Consider the following 18,875-nt stretch of genomic DNA (forward strand, 5'->3'; position numbering starts at 1 on the left):
AGTCTGACCCGCCCCCCCCCCCCCCAAGCCACCTCAATGTATTTGAAAACAAAATATAAATTAGTGGCAGAAGATATACTTAAACCAACAATCCTCTGTAAACCATGTCTATTTAAACAGCCACAAAAAGTCTTAAACCCCTGATGTGTAAAGGAGGATTTACCTGCTGTACATATCTATCTGTGGTCTTCCACATGTAGTAATATTCGATAATACTCGTCAGGGACTTCCAGGGCAACTACAGAACAAAATAGTTTGAGTTTAGTGGTTATTTAAGTGACTGCAGCACACATATGTTTGACAGGTCTCTGGTTTAAAACTGCTGATTGGTTAAAAAAACACATCTGGATGAAGAATGTGAACATCAGATGAGAAGTGAGCATCTTTCTACAGACACTTGACTCTTGAGAAAAGTGTTCAGAAGCACAGTGACCACCCTAAAACTTCAGAAATCCTTCTTTTATAACTAACCTTTGTGTGAACTTAACACAGTTTAGCATAAATTGGTTTATTAATCATGTGTGATAAAAATACCACTTTTATCCAAGATAATTTCTACATTTTAAATCATTCTCAAGATACTGTACCATCAACAACACCACTCTGGCTTTCCCACAATCCCAAACCGCACACACTACCTCTGTTATAATCGTCAGCTGCACAGAAGAAATAAATTTATGAATACCACCAGGGCAGATGACATAGTCATCTTCACTGAGCCGACCTATAAACTAAAGATGAGGGTGAGTGCAGTCATAAACAAGTACATCTGAAATAAATACATTAAAAAGTCTTGAAAAGACCTTATAGTTCTGAGAGTGAGAAAACTGCTCCAGCCTGATGGTGTTGAGCTTCTTTTGTTTTCTTTGTGTAAAAGATAAAAAGCCCGACTGGCCACAAAATATGCGCAGCTGCCGAAGTGGCTCTGTAAGGTTCCCTCTAAGAAGTTTGAGAGGAAAATGAGCTGTCAAGTAATGGCCCCACCCGTGCCGGTGGTGTAGTCCTGTTTGAGAGAAGGCCTAGGTGGAAACTAGGCTGAGCGGCACTGACAGCAGCCAGCCACCAGGTGGCAGAGTGATGCACACAGTGAGAGCTGAGCAGAGTGTGCATTTGAAGACACACAGGCCTGCGAGGACCTACAGCAGAAACACAGCTTTCACTGTGATAACATGTAACATTTCCACTCTGGCTGCAGTGGTGACTTACTACTGTGTTTGAAAGTTGAACGAAAGCTAAATCGCTATATAAATTCCAAAAGCCTCTACAGGAGTTCTGTGGTTTGTGCAGTGAGAAGCAGAAATGATGGGTGTATTAAATACCTACTGTAAACATCTCTAAATTAGATTTAGGCATCCCACAAACAGGCTGATGAGCAGCATAACAATGTTTTTTACTGGCTTACTACTCACAAAATCCTGCTGGATATCGGTGAAATCTTTGCCGTATTTCTCTAGTGCCTCCTCGAACAGGTTGGCCTCTGAAGCGCTCCACTCCTCCATTTCATCCCTGCAGAGGACAGGCCCACCCTGAGGCACAAGCGCTGCGATGGCACGAGTCATGTCATAGCCCGTGGCGTGGAGTGTATCCATCGCGTGAAACTAAAATAAAAATACAGACAAGTGACAAATTAAATGAAAACCCAACATAAAGTGGGTCAGTAAGGTGTTGGGCCACCATGTGCCATCAGAACAGCCTCAGTGCACCTTAGCATTGACTCTACAAGTCTCTGAAGTCTACTGGAGGGATGAACATCATTCTTCCAAGATATATTCCCTCATTTGGTGTTTTGACGATGGTGGTGGAGATGCTGTCTAACATATCGCTCCACAATCTCCCACAGGTGTTCAACTGGGTTGAGTTTGGTGACTGTGAAGGCCATAGCACATAATTCACACCATTTTCACTGTCAGCCGCCACTAATTTATTCAGCTGTTTGTCTTTTTTTTTTTTTTGTTGCCTGTCTGTACACGTTAGCCTCCGACCTTTCTCATGTTGTTCTGAATGTAGTTTGGACTAATTATGTACTGCAGGTCTGCAAAATTCAGAGGCTTGTACCATAAAGCTAGTTCAGCCTAGTCCGGTATCACAAAGCTGGCTATCAGCTGGCTCTGTTCTATCAGTCTATGAGCACATTCAGAGGTGGAGTTGTTAATTAGAAGCGACATCATCAAAACCATGAATGACGTACTGAATATATTATGAGATGGAGCAGCAATACCTGCAGGGAAATTCATTTATAGCCAGAGCAAGAAGTGATATTACAGCAGGTGAACTGTAGACAATAGGCCACGACCACATAACTAGAATAAAATAAGAAGCAGGACACTAGAAATAATTTTCAAATACAAAAGAACAGCTAAGAATATACTGTAAATTGGCACAGTATTATTATAAGGGTGTTACTGAATGAGTAGCCTACTCTCTCTGCTGTCTGAATGTGTAAAAAATGACTAATGTACAACAGTTTCTGCTGCCAGAGCTGAGAGAAGTTGCACCTAAAGTCAGTCTCACTGGTATGCTCTTTTATAATTATGGGAAATATATTAACAGTCTAAGGATTATTTTTCTAATAAAAATTTAAATAGAACCTCCTCATATTATTCTGAGCTGCTGTCAAATTCTTTGTGTTTAAAATACAGTGTTAGTCAATGTGTCGGCTGTAGACTCCCTTAGTTTGTTAGAAGCTACTTTAAACCAAAGTGAATGCCTGTAGAAGAAAAACTACTTGACTGCTCTACAAAAACATCCATCCCTCTTTATTATTTATCACATTAATATGAACTCTTTTGTCTCCACCTGGATCCAGTAGGGTAATTCCTCAGTTTTTCCAGTGATCTGACTGGTCAGTGTTCAGGCTGTCGATAGGTTTTGATCAGATCATCTGGAGTTAACCTGCTCTGGAGCATGTTAGCTGTGTTGCATTTGTTACCATGGTGATCTAGCACAATTAGAAGTGAGCCAGCTTCATGGTACCAGCCCAAAGTTAGCTGGATAAGCCACAAATCTCACCAACTTCTTTTTATTTGTTTAGTTCACAAAGTTTGTGTGCAGCCCCTTGTGTGAGAAGCTGTGGGCTGTGTTTGCGTGAGTGCGAGCAGCTAGAAGGCCTCTCATCTATGTTTTATATAGGAGAATAACATCTAGGCATAACAGAAACACAAAAGGCTTCTGGGGCAAATGCCACAGTCCTCAACAATCACTAACAGACACAAACAAACACAAGTGCACTACAGGCACTTTCTCTGATTTACAAAAACTCCTACTGTAACTCTTGCACTTTTCACCTGTGGCATGATGTTGATTTAACTCAAGGCCGCTTTCATGTGTGCATGTATGTGTATATCTCACCAAGGTGATATCTCTGGAGGCTGCAGCAGCACTCATGTGAAGACTGGGCTGCCGGACAGAACTACTGCAGTCCAAGGCTCTGGCGAATGTACCTACTGACCTGGAACACAGACGTGATGCAAAACATCTTAAAAAAATATTAATCTTACTTTCGATATCCACATGAGGTGTAGGATATAATTCGTCCCTGGTGTATCAGCAGTAGAGGTCTTCAAGTTCCTGACTTACCGAGCTACTACTAAGAACTGGTCAATCTGTTTCTCTGTCAGTGAGCTGTTGGGGTCCCAGACCTTCTCCTCTAGTTTCTCCAGTTCTCTTCCATCATTCTCACCTAAAGGAACCAAGAAAACATACACACAAGACAATTTTAGCCAAATGTTTTCCATAATTTCCCACAAAATACAGAAAGAGTCTGTGGATTTTACAATCAAATTAGATTTTCTTCCTGATTTTTTTTTCTCTAAAAGACTCCCTTGGTCCAGCTTTAATGAATCCTAGAGTTGAACAGGTGTGGTCTGCCAGCATGCAAGCAAACAGCCAACCTGCTTGAGCTTCTAACACATGTAAAAGAATTTCATTAACATGACTTTAATTAGAGAGATTAGTGTCCCATGGTGTCCTATCTGCAATTTCAGCAATTTTCCCCACTTACAAAGAATAAAAATCTGGCACAGTGCTTAACCCAGAATATGGCAGTAAAAGGTCACATTTAAACATAGTGAATATCACAAAAAGTCAGCCAAATATCTTTCAGCTAAATTCAGATGAAAATAATTATGGGCTTTATTATTATGGGCAACTTGGAATAATCAAAAACACTAATCAAATACCACAAAAAGTTCAAACCCAACAAACCAATCCTACTGCCAGGTTTTGTCAGAACCTGATACAGCTGGATTCTCTGTGCCACAGACCTCCAGGGCTTTCCAGAAATCATGACAAACATATCACCACCCCGGCTGCACTGAGTTTTATGTTCCTGCGTTACAATGAACATGACCACTGTAGTTTATTTTAAGTCAGTCCCACATACACAGTCATACTGCTGAAAATACTCACTGCTAAAACTCATATGTATAAACGCATGATTGCCCCAAACAATGACACTATTTGCTCATGCTTAAATAACATTTGCTCAAAAAAATAAAGTTATTTAGTCTTTAAAAAAAATGAATAAGAGTTCACCCTTCAGTAGGAACAAATGGGCTTGGTGCCGAGTGTCACAAACAGGGTAGGGAAGTCCGACAATACTGACAAGAGAAGAATGGACTAACCCATTATATATTTAAATATAAATGTGTGTATTCAACTTTTCTTATGCTTTACAAGACCACACTGAAAGCTAGAGTCAAATTCCTTGTCTGTTTTAAAATACTTGGCCAATTACTGCCTGTATGAGTGTACACATTACACTGTAGTGGAAGGAAATGTGATCTTCTATTGTCAAGAAACAGGAAGCTTTGTTGTTCTGTCATGCTGCGCATGGCTGCCGCCAACAACACAGCTGTCTGGTAGCTGTAAAAGCTGTGTTTCTGTCAAGTAACATCATGCACCCAACTCTTTCAACAATCTCCGGGTGACTGTAAAATCATCCTCTGTGTTTTTGTATTATGTATAATTATGCTCCCATACTGTGACTGCCATGGAAAACTAGGTTACTTGTTTTGTTTTTTTTTGTTTGTTTTATAACTTTACTTGTCAAAAACAGAAAAACACTTGGGGACTGTGGCAGAAAATCCCACTTTAAGTTCATGTAATGTTCCCGAACAGAGAAGCAACAAAAACTTTAAAAGTTGAACATTTTATTATGGCTCACGCTGCCCATTACTGCTGAAAAAGTGCTTAAAAGAAAGAAAGAAAGAAAAAACCTGGTGCACTGCAGGGTAAAAGGTCCTCTACAGGAAAATGTTAATGTGCTACTCTGAGAATAGGCCTTCATGGAAAACTCTGTCAATTAAAACAGCCAAGATTTAAATATGATGTACCTTCCTGCAGGAGGTCAGTGATGTCGGCCTGGTACTTGTTCCCAACACGGATCTCCCCTTTATCAGCCAGCAGGGTTTTTTGCTGGGGGTCATACACTAGCGAGTAGAAGAAGGCATCAAGACAGAGATGCAAAATAGAGGAGTGTATCTGTGTCTCCATTTGTGTGTGTGCATTTCTCCTCTGCTAATCTCTTGTCTCCTCATTACTGTATGTGAAAAGAACATTCTGGGTCAACATGCTGAATAATTCATTGGGAAACAAGAGTCTCTAAAGTCATAATTCTCACACAATTTCTAAGATAGCAACTCAAGTCTAACACACCTAATCCCAGTCATGTTGTTGGAGGTGATGTACATACCTCTCTGTCCAGGTAGGACTTCAGGGCTTCTGTCTCGTTTAGCAGTGTCACACAGCACTTCCCTCTGGAGTCCAGCAAAGAAGATGGGAAGGAAGGAAACGAAAGGGCAGAGTGTGAAGCAGCAAGAAAGGACAGAAGGATATGTGATTGGCAAGATAAAGACAGGTGGGAGAGAACAAGATAGAAGGCAAGAAAGAGTGAATATTTAATGTGAAACACAGAACACACAAGAATCCATGGGAGTCCATGGGATACCTGGTTATATAAGTACAAGATGAAAGCTACACACTCGGACCAAACCCCTCTCTGCCAGAGAACCTGTCCAAGAGGATACTTTGAAGTGAATGCACCTCAAAGTCTGAACCGACTACACTGATTTATTTCCAGGTGGGCCAGTGTGTTATTCGACAAATCATGGTCCAGTGTGCTCATTGCTCCAAACTGCTACTGTCTGAATTCTAATCTTTTACCAGCTAATTATTCATACCTCTGCAGCCTGAGGGAAATACAGTTTGGCAGGTATAATGTAATAAAATATAATGATGAACTCAAACACCAGGTGTAACCTCATTGCACATTGAACATTAAAGTTAGAAAATTTAATCAAACTTGAATTTGCACAAACAGTTCATCAGAATATTTTTATTTGAGCAGATCTGTGCTTCTTGCGACTCTTCAGAAATGTCAAGTAATAATGTGATAACAACTAGGTGGGTTGCCTGGAGCTTACTGATGAGCGCAGGCGGTTCTATATGTAGAAACAGCTTTCTGTTGACATTTAGTGCTCAACGTGCACACTGCAAATAGGTGGATTATTTTGTGCCTGACTCAATAGAAAGCTGGTCGGCCCAAACAGCTCTCAGCCATCTGGTCTTAGAGAAAATATGAGTGAAGGAAACAATTAAAGATCACATCATTATCAGGGGATTCCAGTTTTACAGTCTCAGGCACAGAATCCAGATTTCCTTTGCATACATTATTGCCATTAAAATAGTATGTTGCAGTTTACGCAGTAATACTGAAGGTAAAACAGTCAGAGCAGTCAAACTGGTTCTCTAGGTTCATTAAAATAACTGATCATCTAGTAAATCATTTAGTCCCATAGTACCTTGAATACCTTAGTTAAAGCTTTACACTCAATGTCTATTTTATTATTTACAGTACACTAGGGGTGAAATGGTTACCGGTGTCACTGTAAACCATGGTAACATTTCCAACAGTTAGTATTACTACTTCAAATTTTAAATGTCATTAAAACCATGGTTAATTACCTCACTTTGATAAACTCCTCCGCTGAAGAGTTAAATACTGTCCAGGATCAACCAAAGTTAGCTAGAGGTTCTCAGACACAAGCACCATATGCAACGTGGGTGTGTTTGGGTCATGAAGACATGTGTGAGCATATTTTGGTTTTTACAAGAGTCCTGAGGGAGATTTAATTCAAGAATATAAATGTGTGTGTGTGTGTGAGAGAATTTTTGACCGGTTGCTCCTCTGATGTATTCTACGGTGTAAAACCACAGTAACCTGTTTCTAATTCCAGTGCTGTTACCCACTTAATTCTGATTTATATTGAATTTAATGATAATCTATTAGAAAATTCCAGGGAACATTTTTTGGTTGCTTGTTTATCCATACATAAAATGGATAAAGAAGCAACAGTAACCTAAAAAAAATGTCTTTATTCATAGCCTGGGACTGAATGGGTACAAAATTCTAGGTAGAAACAGATGCACAAAAAGTTCAATAAAAAAAGAAAGCCTAAAAACAACAACACATCATTTAGTGAGGTGTACTGCAGTGTACCTGATGTGCGTGGCAGGTAAAGACTCCAGCTGGCGGGACAAGAATAGCTCTCTGTGTCTGAGCTGATGTTTCTGTTTCTCGGGGAGGTCCACCATCTCTGGATTCTCCATCTCCTCCTCCAGCTCCCCTGTGTGGTGAAAGGGGGCAAAGGTCAAACATACGCACATTAGATGAGGTGGAACAATGGTGTCCATGGGGACAAAAGAGGAGGAAAATACATCTGTTGCAGCGAAATAGTCTCAGATGTACAACAAGCAAATATAACACACAAGGATGCACACTTGATGAGCTGGAACAAAGACGTCGCCAGGGAGAGGGAGACTTGTATATACAAGCATTTTACATAAACTCTCACACATGATATCTTCATCCAGTTTGCAGTATAAATCCAACAACCTCAAGGTTTCCTCTTCTGATTCTGCATAGAAATGGGACACCAGTGCAGCGTTTAGAGCTGAAACAATCACTTAGTTGATGAGCGGAAAAATATTTAGCACCTATTGTGACAATTGATTTTTTGAGCGGAAATGCCAAACATTTGCAGGTTCCAGCTCTTCAAATGTACAAATGTATTGCTGTTCTTAGTCACATATCATTGTAAGCTGAATGTCTCTGGGGTTTTGGACCGTTGGCCCAACAAAACAAAAAAGGTATTTGAAGATGTTATTCTGGGCTCTAGGAAACCATAAAATAAACTTCAGCCGTTTTACAGACAGAACTAATCGAGAAATTAATAGACAATGACAATAATTAGCTGCAGCCCTCGTACAGTTTAATCTCCTAACTTATCCATGTAAAACAGAAAAAAGACACACAGTAGCTTCCATTATGAACAAGCCAACTTTTAACTCCTAGTGGGATTATTGCATTTGTTTCCAAGCCTAAAAACTTCCCTGTGTGTCCCTTAACACAACCAATAAGATCTTTTCATTAGACCCTTCCTACCAGTTAAATGCCTACAGTGCATCTTTCAAGCTGCACACACCCAGTTTGGAAGACAGGCCTCAAAAATTTTTCTCAGACTTGAAAAAGCTCCTCCAGAGCCACAGATGCAACCGTTTCCACGGACTGGTTAATATTCTACCTGACAAGAAACTGACCTTTATGTGTAAAACTGCTTTCTCTTTAGGTTTGTGTCAATTCAGCTAACTTCTCTCGAGTCAGTTTCTGCAGGTATATCTCAGATTATGTCTCGCATGCAAGGCAGACTGTTAGGACATGGATTTTTCCAGACCAGCTCCGGGAGACTCCTGGTGTCTTGGTTTAAAAAGAAAATCTTGGAGAATGCATGTCACAATCACAGATTACACGTAGAAAAAGCAAGAACTGAAGGCACTGAGTGAAAAAGAATGGATCCGAGAGCAGACGGACTGTTGGAGCCCGTTTTAGTAGGTCATGTGTCTGAGTCATCCTAAAGAATAGATTTCACTGCTGCTGATAGTCCACATCCCGACTGCACACACTCTATAAGATGGAAACACAGGGGGGAATTGAGAAAAGAGGAGGCGAGATGGACAAGAAAACATAAAACAAACCGATAAAACAGGCGAGAAGAGCACAAAGGGAGAAAGTGTGACAAAAGTGATAAAGAGCAAGGGAACATCAGATGAAGACAGAGCGATGTGAAGACAGTGAGGAAGAGAGAGGGAGAGCAAGAAGGGGAGCACCAGTGAAATCAGCAGGGGGAGCAGGAGAATGAGACAAAGACAGGTCGAGAGAGAGAGAGAGCGATAGAAATGGTAGAGAGAGCACAGAAGTGAAAAGGGAAGAGAGAGAGCAGTCAGTACGTGCTCCAATTCATTTGGACTTTCATTAGAGGAAGCGAGACAGAGAGAGGGAGACGGGGAGCAGAACAAAAGCAATCAAGGGATTTCCAGGAGAAGAGATGTGTGGCCAAAATCAATAAGTACTCCTTCACTCCCACACGCTGCTCAGCACTCAGCACCCAGCAGACATACTAGTAGTGCTCAGGCAGAGCGCGCTCACACACACAAACACACAGCATGAGCCTCGCTCCATCCTCTGCCATGTAAAAGCAACAAAATATAGACAGCGATTAATAATAAACAAGATTCAAGAAAAAGAAAATAAGTTGGAACTTGTAAGGAGGTGAGACAAAATGTGAGAGAGGTAAAGTAAACTAGGTATGTGTTAAAACATAACAAAAACATGCTTTGCAAATACCCAATATTTGGTGTGTATATACATGCTTTAAACGTACTTTACATTTTTAGACATTTACTGTTGTCCCAGTAGCTACAGCCAAGCGGCTCATAATGAGTTCAAACCTGGCGGTGCTGCTCGAGTTTCCCCTGTAAGCTGCTGCATTAGCATAAACATCCATAACACTGCAATACTGAACCAAATGGCACAAAGAGTGGATTAATTATTTGCAAGACTGGCTTTTAATGTGAAGAGAGGAGTTAAAACTTGGATGTGTGTAAGATGTGTGTATTTTTCTGCACTATCCACATAAATAAATAATAAGAAAGAAAATGAATGGAACAAAAATAAAATGTATATTGGTAGAATTTTGTTGTTACATAAAGCAGCGGCCCCCAACCTTTTTTGTACCAGGGACCAGTTTCATGCATGACAGTTTTTCCACGGACCGAGTAGAGGTTGGGGGGGTTCCAATTACAATAATTCTACACTATAATATCTACTCAACATAATGCAGAGTCAGTGGGAGCCCTGGGCTTGTTTCCCTGCAACTAGATGGTCCCATTTGAGGGTGATGGGAGACAGTGCCACTCGAATTGTGTTCTGTATATCCAATCTACTCCGTAACTAAGAATGATGCCTTCAGCACAGACACATTTGTTGAAGTGGTGGCCCTCAATAACTGGTTTTGTCCTTCATGTTCACGATTTTTTTTTCCTTTCAAGAAATTCCAATTCTTTTAACGCAGGGTGTTTTGTCTCAATGTAATGGAGCATTTTTGAGGCTTTCATGGCTTCATTAGCTCGTCGGTCACCGCAAATTATGCAAAGCAGGTGTGGAGCTTGTGTATCACTGGTTGCGATGAACCCGTATCTTAGGCAGGAATCATGGTATATTCTTTTAAATGCAGCTTTCTTTTTGCTGGCAGTCTGTGATCCTTCTGCTGTCCCATCGTTTTCTCATTCCTTCCCGAATAAGCTCTCCAGTGAATTTTGTTTTTGGCTCATTTTGTTTTTTCAAGGGTTAACTTGTGTCGCTGATGCGTGAAATGGCGTGCCAGAGTCAAGTGCGGTAGTGAGGCAAAGGCAGAAACAGTTGTTTTTCAAAATAAGATCCGGAAGACTAATGAAACAAAAATAACTAATTTTAACCACGAAATTTTCTTTGCAGCCCGGTACCAAATGATCCACAGACCGGTACCAGTCTGGGGACCCCTGACGAAGCATATGTACATTATACTATATATAAATAAACTATTTTGTTACAGATCCCATGTTTTTTTTTTTTTTGAGAATTGTGAAATATATTACCCCATTCTACAGTAAACCTGACTGATGCATTTGTTCTTTGGGGGTGTTATGCCCACACTGGATGGCCAATAATAGTGATAGGACAGGAAATGAAGGCAATGGCATACAACAGATGTCCCCAGCTGGTTGTGAACTGGAGCTGCTGTGGTTCATGGTTGGTGCCTTAACCCCTAAACTATCAGTATGCCAGTTAAATGCAAGTTGAAATTAGCTTTTCAACCTCCAGTGAAAAACAAGAAGGAACATGTTCTGTTGGAGGTTGGAAAAAAAAGCTGTTTGTCTCGTTCACATATTGCATCTATTGCATATCTGTTTGTCTTGGAAGAGGGATCTCTCCTCTGCCACTCATCCTAATATTTCTTCCTATACTCCCCCATTGAAAGCTTTGTTATAGAGTATGTCTCAAACCAAACTGAGGGTATAAATATAAAGCTGTCATATGCCCTTTGAGCAAAAATGTACAAGTTGTAATTTTTGGAGTATACTAAATAATATCAACTTTATTTCTGAGCTGCGTCGCAGCATGCTTAGACGTATGTGTTACTCTACTTCTGTATGCACATGTCCATCAGTACATGCACACACACAAGCAGGATTATGTAGTGGTCCATCAGCAGCCTAGCCCTTCCAAAGGGCTGCTGTGGGTCCTTTAGCAGCAGCTCAGCTCCCCAAATTCAGTCCTTCTTTCCTCCTCTGAGCCAATCTCCAGGCAGCGCACCCACACCACACTCTCTACAAATTGGCTCTCCATCTCACCTGTCCCAGCCAATTATCAATTATTGATGAATGGGGTCGCCTTACTGGGCTGAGAGACAGCAGGGGGAGGGAAAGCAGAGGAAAGAGCATGCCTGCGGGTGAGAAGAGGAGGTGAGGAGAGAGCAGCAGACCGTTATTATGTTAACAAACTGACTGCACCGCTATGATACAGTGTGCATTTATATGGTGGTGGAGGAACTGGAGAGAGAAGCAGACAGCTACAGACATGTAGCTTCACCTTACAAATTATTATTGGTCAAAAGGAAAATAACAATTTGCTCATTCCTACTAAAGTTGAGAGAGTTCAGTCAATATAAAATCAATACTACGATGTGAGAAAAAAGTTTGGGTATGGTAATATTGTGATATAATGTAACGTAAATATTATTTTAACCTGGTCTTAAAGGCTCACAATACAAACAGAAAAGTTCAGAACAAGCTACGCATGTTCATGTGAGCGCCAGTAGTATCATTTGAATGTGGTGTATAGTGTTTGTGACGGAAAGAATTAGCTTTCTTCCGCACAGACAAACTGTCAGACACAGATGTACGACTATGCAAAGTTTTTAGGCATTTCAGATGTTTAGATTCTTATCCATCACGCAACACCATCAGAGACCAACACCACTGGTCTCAAATTCATTCAGCAGCATGACAATGAACTGAGTACAGAGACAAGAAGAACAAGGAGTCCTGTGACACATGGTATGGGCCCCAGAGAGCCTTGATCATCATCATGGAGTCAGTCTGGGATTACATGAGGAGAGAGAGAAGACGCTGAGGCAGCTTAAATCCATAGAAATATGGTTCATTCTTCAAGATGCCTGTAACCACCTACTTGCCAAATGCCTTGTGTTACTTGATGATTTTGTGTTATTTAATAAAATAAAACTACTCACCAATACTTTTGAAAGCATCCTCACTTTACTTTTAGTGCTTAAAAGTGCACACTGGCAATCCAGCTAAATTGTGGGTCTCACAAATATTTTATTATTTTTTTTAATCTTCAAAATTAAAAGTGCCAGAGTGCTGGATCCTGTACATCCCACAGTGAAACTCAATAGCGCCTTTTTGTCAGATGGCCTCATCTTTCAAAGTCCACACCTCCAGCTTGTAATGCAGGTTTTCCATTAAAAATTTGTGACAACTTTGTCAACATTTTCCCAGACACAACTTTTCCTCCAGAATCACAGAATACATTTTTCCAGTCATTTACAGGCTTACTAATCATTCTCATGACATTAGAAAACTGATGCCAGAACTAACTGATGTTTTAAACATGATCACTGGAATTCTCCTTTAAGAAACCAGAGCCGCACTTCTTAAACATCATGAAACCAGGATTTAGCAACATATAATCTTAACTTGCAACCTAGTTTTTTTTCCAGGGGTTGTTCAAGACTCCATGACAAAGACCAAGCACAGAGTATCTCAGACAACAGATGTAAGTGCAAGCCCAGGTTGAACAACATAGCAGGGAGTTGGGAAGGAATCCAATAAACACCTAAGTGCATGTAAACATGACTTTTAGAGTAATCACTTTGCTGCAGAACATGTAAAAGTGTAAAACCTAGTTTTTTCCAGTAACCTTGTTTCTCTAGTGAATGTAAATCTAGTCAAAAACATACACAAGCTCATTAAAAATAACAGCATTTTAATTTACTAAAATAATGGTTAAAGAAAGTCCCAGAACTGCATAATTGCTTTTACACTGTATGGAGCACACAAGGGTATTTTTGGCATAATTTTCCTCTTTCGTCCCTGACAAACCGAGCACTGAATTTTCTATGAAGTTAAAACTAATAAGACTCATGAGCTGCTTAGCATTTATTAACCACAACATAAAATCCCCATGCGCTTCCTAACAGGAACTACAACAGTGTCGACATGAGGAACGGAAGCTGCCTTCACTGTGTAATCATTACAGCTGATAAAAATACAGCTCGTGCAGCTTTGCAGCCTGGGATGCGAATGAAAAATGTATCCTCCCACTGTAGGACCCATTGTAACACATTATAATAATTCTTGTCAAATAGAGAGTGGTTGTGTAACTTACAACAACGCCGCTAGTGGCAGGGTGAGGGGTTGTATTTATACAACATGGCCCATTCTGAAGCCCAGGCAAAAAGAAACCAGTGGCTGTAATACACAGGACTCAGCCTGCGACCAGCTTGACTTAGCTGAACTTTGTGCATCAGTTCACTGGCAACACTGTTGTCTATTGTTTATGGGAGGCAGAAGCCACATCTCAAAAATAGAAAAAGGTTTGACTCATGGCAAATTCAAACGTCTGAAGGGAGGGGCCAGGGAGGTAAAATGCCAAGTTCGCCACAGAAGCTGGCCACTCAGGAGGCTGCTTCGGTCACAGGGGAGGGGCTTAAGCCGGAGCTGGAGGCCCCATTGAGGGAGTGCTCAGAATCTCTGCAAGCTAAATATTTGATCAATGACTCACATGAAGACACACAGGCTCATATGCACGCACACACACACACACACACACACGCCATTCTCCACTGATCCATAACAAACTGAATTAAATGTACCTCTCCAGCAATTCCTGTGACAGGGCCCAGAACTTATGTTCATCACATACACACAAACGTAGAAAGGCATAGAAAAGCGTATAGCGTACGGCTGCAGCTATAGAAACACAAACAGGATACAGTCCACACCCATGTGGTGCACAGCTATTCCTGTCGTGCATTTTCTACATATTGTAAATGTCTGGAAGTCCCTTACCGAACTGCAGCTGGCAGAGCACAGCCAAAACCAATCCAACTCGTACCATGCAACATGAAGGAATCCATACACTGAAGCCATAGTTTTAAGGACTGGGCCTTAAAACTACAGTTATAATACTTCATCGGTCTGTTAGCAGACACACCAGAATAACCAAAAGTCACAGACAAAAATAATTGTGCAGTTAAAGTAGCATATGTACAAGTGCACATAAACGCTGCTCAAAAGACAGGCCTTCTTCAAGGGACAGACACATTGACCAAGTGATGCTGTGTGGTCCGACAGAACAATCCTGCCTGCCACAGATACACCCTCCAGACCTCCTCTGTGGTTAAGAGTCACACAAACACACACAAATACACACAGAATTGCATTCACATTCATAAACAGAGCACTTGACAGTTCAAGCGCACACACACACACACACACACACACTGATACACTTTCACACCCAAGAGACAACATTTACTGTGCCACACCCAGTCAAAGACTAGCAGTCGGTTTCTGTAGTTGGACTACAGGATGGCAGTGCTTTTATTCCCACTCTGGTTTAATTTTTGCACATTTGGACTTAACTCACTCCTGCTCCTCATCCTGCTTCTTTACCCTTTGAGTTCAGGTGAGCTGTGCCCTGAAGGAATCATTTCCAACTGACCACTGAGGAAGAGGTGACCCAGACAACCAAGAATGGTTCTGGCCGATTCAGGCCTTTAAGTGATACATTTTTGTTACTGGCAACAACAAGTCTTTTTCCTCACCATTTCTTTGACCACTAACCATCTTAAACTGACCTATCGGTATTTCCCTTTCTTTCCAATCACCATTTTTTGAAGAAGTAGCCTCTAATAATACACAAAGTCTGTTCACATAGAACTAAAGAAAGCAGGCATAATGCCGCCCCGTGATCTTTTTGCACAGATACCGGCATCAGAGGCGTAACGTTTGACATCCAGCCTGACATATAACACAACACATCAGAAATAGAAAGCATACTGTTAATGATGCCTTCCAATCAACAGCGGTGGATAAACAGAGTATTGCACAACATGATTCACACTCAAAGTTGTTTTGCATAATATAAAACATGTTACTCATGGTCATGGATTCTGTTTCTTGTAAGCAATATTAACATTAAAACCCCTAGCGGCACACTGCAGAAACCATGTCATCAAAACTTCATATGTCAATGCACACAAGCCCAAAAGAGGCCAAAACGGAACAGTCACGCCAACGCTACTATCTCTCGTCGCAGATTAAAGGAGGGTCAACACTGACCTCCCCATACCAGCTTGGTAATTGTTTATACAAAACGGTATGGCCAATAATTGGCGCAATAATCCTGCCTTGAACGGGCAGTGTCTTGCTCCCTGTAAAACATCCTGGTACTCAGAACATTAAAAGGCCACATAATGCTGCTTGAGGCAAAGCCCATTCAAAGTTGGCCAGCTGTTCAAGATACTGCAAAGCTTGCTCCAAACTCTGGAGAACAACCCCACGTTCAAGTACATGCTACGCAGCCACGCTTTAACAGGGCAGAGAAGGGCACACATGCACAGACAGACACACACAGGTGTTGTCATATTGATACAACCAGCAGATCGAATACTGTCTGCAGTCAGGCTCGTCAGAGGAGGGGCTGCAGTCTGGGCTGCTCCTCTCGGCTCGGTAACAGCATACAAACTGTCCAATTTTGTATCAGCCTTTGATAAAATCTGGTGTGCATACAAGCTTTACAATCAAGCTTCATAACAAGCAGCGCTGTATTTTCCAGTTGGGTGGAATCTTATTCAACTGGATTTGAAGACACTACAACTTTGCAGTACAAGATAACTGCCAAAAAGAAGTGGTAAATCATGGCTGGTGTGTTTTTTGATGCCTGATGCTTGCTGGCTGGGTTATGGGTGGTCACTCACTTGCATGTTTATCTGCCAGGGCGATGAGTGTGCTGGAGATGTCCCTGCGCCGGTAAAAACACACCACTTTGGCCTCCACGTTCCCATTGGCTGTCTGCAAACCAGAGACAATCGGCGTTACCACGGCAACAAGTGGTGCCACACACAGAGCACCCACACACGCACACAGATGAAAACCCATAGATGAGTTTAACTTTGGCTGAAAATGCAGCGTGAGAATACAGCAACTCTTGAAAATCGTAATAAGTGCTGCAGTTATCAGGACAGGAACGCTGGGGGTTGTCCGTGTGTTCCTAAGATTAATTTCTGATTGATTGATACAAAAATGTTTATAAATTGGGAAGAAAATCGACCACTGGGTAAAATTACTTAAAGTCTAAAAAGCAATAAGGCTGATTTAGAAATTGATTTGCAGCCTTTAACTCTTTTTGACTCCCTACATATAAAATAACACAGAATGAGGGTATATTGCAGTATTGATAAACTGATGCTTAGTGTGTGAATTAAGTAGTGCAGATGCTGTAGATATTAAGATTTTCTACTCTGGCAATATGAGTTCCATATTTGAAAAAGGGGCTATAGAACAGAGAAACAATAATTTGCTCATTTATGACCATGTTAAAAATCAAACACTTTACAAATGAAACGCAGAGCACTTCCACAGTCTTCCTTTAAATTTTGCTCTTTTGATGCATGACAGACACTTAGGCAAGTACAGACGCAGCTGTAGTTAATATAAAGGTGTAAGGTTAAGTAAGATTCTCTAACATTTCTTTGTGTATGCAAGTGGAAACTGGCAACATTACAGGTCAAGTGCAGTAGAACATGACAGTGGATATTAAGAAAGAAGCTGAACAGATTTACAGTCACCACTAAGACTTGAGTACAGGTGTAAAAACAGAGAAAAGGCATATCTGTGATCATAAGGATGCATTTTAAAACATGTGGCAGCCAAGCAGCAAAATTAAGAACTTTATAAAGGTTTTCTGCTGTGTTCAAAAAGTTAAATTTGAGACCTTTTACAACATTTTTAATGCTACATAAATGCAAATTAACTATTTTACAGCCATACTGGTTTGAAAGCTGTCACTGGAAATGTGTAGGGATGATACAGCCTACACAGATTTAATTACAAGTGTTTTAAATCAAGTTTTATCAGCACTTCCCAGTGGTGTGTAACAGTAATTCTTAATTATATCATTAATCAATTATTAAACATGACCTGGGTATTTATCACAAGATGGATAGAATAACCAGATCCTTGTGTGTCCCAGAGATCTTTTGAAAATGCTTTGTGTCCCACACAGCACACCGTTTTCTTTCAGCTGCACTACAAAGCACTGGAAGTCTTGATGAATAGCTTTTTTTAAATAAATAAATAAAAAAAAGATGAACTAATTGTAATCATTACAGCTGGTCACAAGTGATCTGGAAGGTAATTAGTTTACAAGTGTTCAGCAAGATGATGCCAAACAACCTTCTGCATTTATTACAACAGCATGACTCTAAAGTCTGGGAGCTAAACTGAGCTGTTAGGCTATTTACAAAACAATATAAAGTCAACGGTGTATGGAGACCACATGGTATATATCACTAGACAAAATCATACATACTGACTTTTTTCATTGAAGTATACAGAATTTTGATACATTATCCCATCCCTAATTTTCATGAATGATCATCTACAGTTTTTTTTTCTTCACTGATCAATCAATCAATCAATCATCTGGGCTAAAAAAAAGCCAGAAAATAGTTTTAAAAATTTTTAATTATTGTTCCCATGTCCTAAAGACCAAGGTGACATCTTCAAATTGTTTGTTGCCAAACCAACAATCTAAGTCCAAATAACATCCCGTTTACTAATATATACAACAAAAAACATCACCAAATGTCCCTTTGTCCAACCAACAGTCCAAAGATACTATCATATATAACAAATATACACATAAAATCTTTACATTTGAGAAGCCAAAACAATCAACTAAATTACTGAAACAATTCTCTTTCCTTTGCATCAGTAAGAAGGCAGTTTTTAAACATCCCAGGGTGTAAAAATTCTAAAATGATCACAAAAGACAATCCACACAGGTGAGAAAAACAAATTTAAAAGATATTCAACAAAAGGCAGTAGTTATTCTACACTACAAACTAAATTTAGGTTTTTGTTTTATAGATACAATCAGGAACACACTTAAAAAGAGTTATAAAGCTCTGGGACAGAGACATGAAATCCCAGTGCACTGGATTTAAGAGTTCAGTTGAACCTAAGAGACGCACTCACCTTGTTCAGCTCCTCTATCCTCCTGATCAGCAGTGGGTTACTGGATGAGTTCTCAAAATAAACATAATCTGCAGAGGGAAAGCAAAAAGGAGAAGGGGGAAGAGGCAGAGAAAGCAGAAATGGAGAAAAAGAAGGGGGGAGGCTTGTCAGTCACTATTGCAAGGTCATCCAAACATTCAGGGTGACTACCAGTCGGACCACACTACGACAACGTA

General features: G+C 40.5%; 1 protein-coding gene across 1 annotated transcript in view; it reads right to left on the reverse strand.

Annotated features, from left to right (window-relative positions):
* mta1 (metastasis associated 1) overlaps positions 1 to 18,875 on the reverse strand; it is a 36,755-nt gene that overhangs the window by 8,705 nt on the left and 9,175 nt on the right. Inside the window, exons 2-10 of the mRNA XM_020607986.1 lie at positions 18,661 to 18,728; positions 16,380 to 16,473; positions 7,499 to 7,625; positions 5,693 to 5,756; positions 5,334 to 5,451; positions 3,577 to 3,679; positions 3,349 to 3,448; positions 1,410 to 1,598; positions 164 to 238 (exon numbers count right to left, since the gene is read on the reverse strand). Coding sequence (XP_020463642.1) covers positions 164 to 238; positions 1,410 to 1,598; positions 3,349 to 3,448; positions 3,577 to 3,679; positions 5,334 to 5,451; positions 5,693 to 5,756; positions 7,499 to 7,625; positions 16,380 to 16,473; positions 18,661 to 18,728 — 938 coding nt within the window. The remainder of the gene's footprint in view (positions 1 to 163; positions 239 to 1,409; positions 1,599 to 3,348; positions 3,449 to 3,576; positions 3,680 to 5,333; positions 5,452 to 5,692; positions 5,757 to 7,498; positions 7,626 to 16,379; positions 16,474 to 18,660; positions 18,729 to 18,875) is intronic.

This window comes from Monopterus albus, unplaced genomic scaffold (genome assembly GCF_001952655.1).
Source record: "Monopterus albus unplaced genomic scaffold, M_albus_1.0 scaffold90.1, whole genome shotgun sequence".
Classification (NCBI taxonomy): Eukaryota; Metazoa; Chordata; class Actinopteri; order Synbranchiformes; family Synbranchidae; genus Monopterus; species Monopterus albus.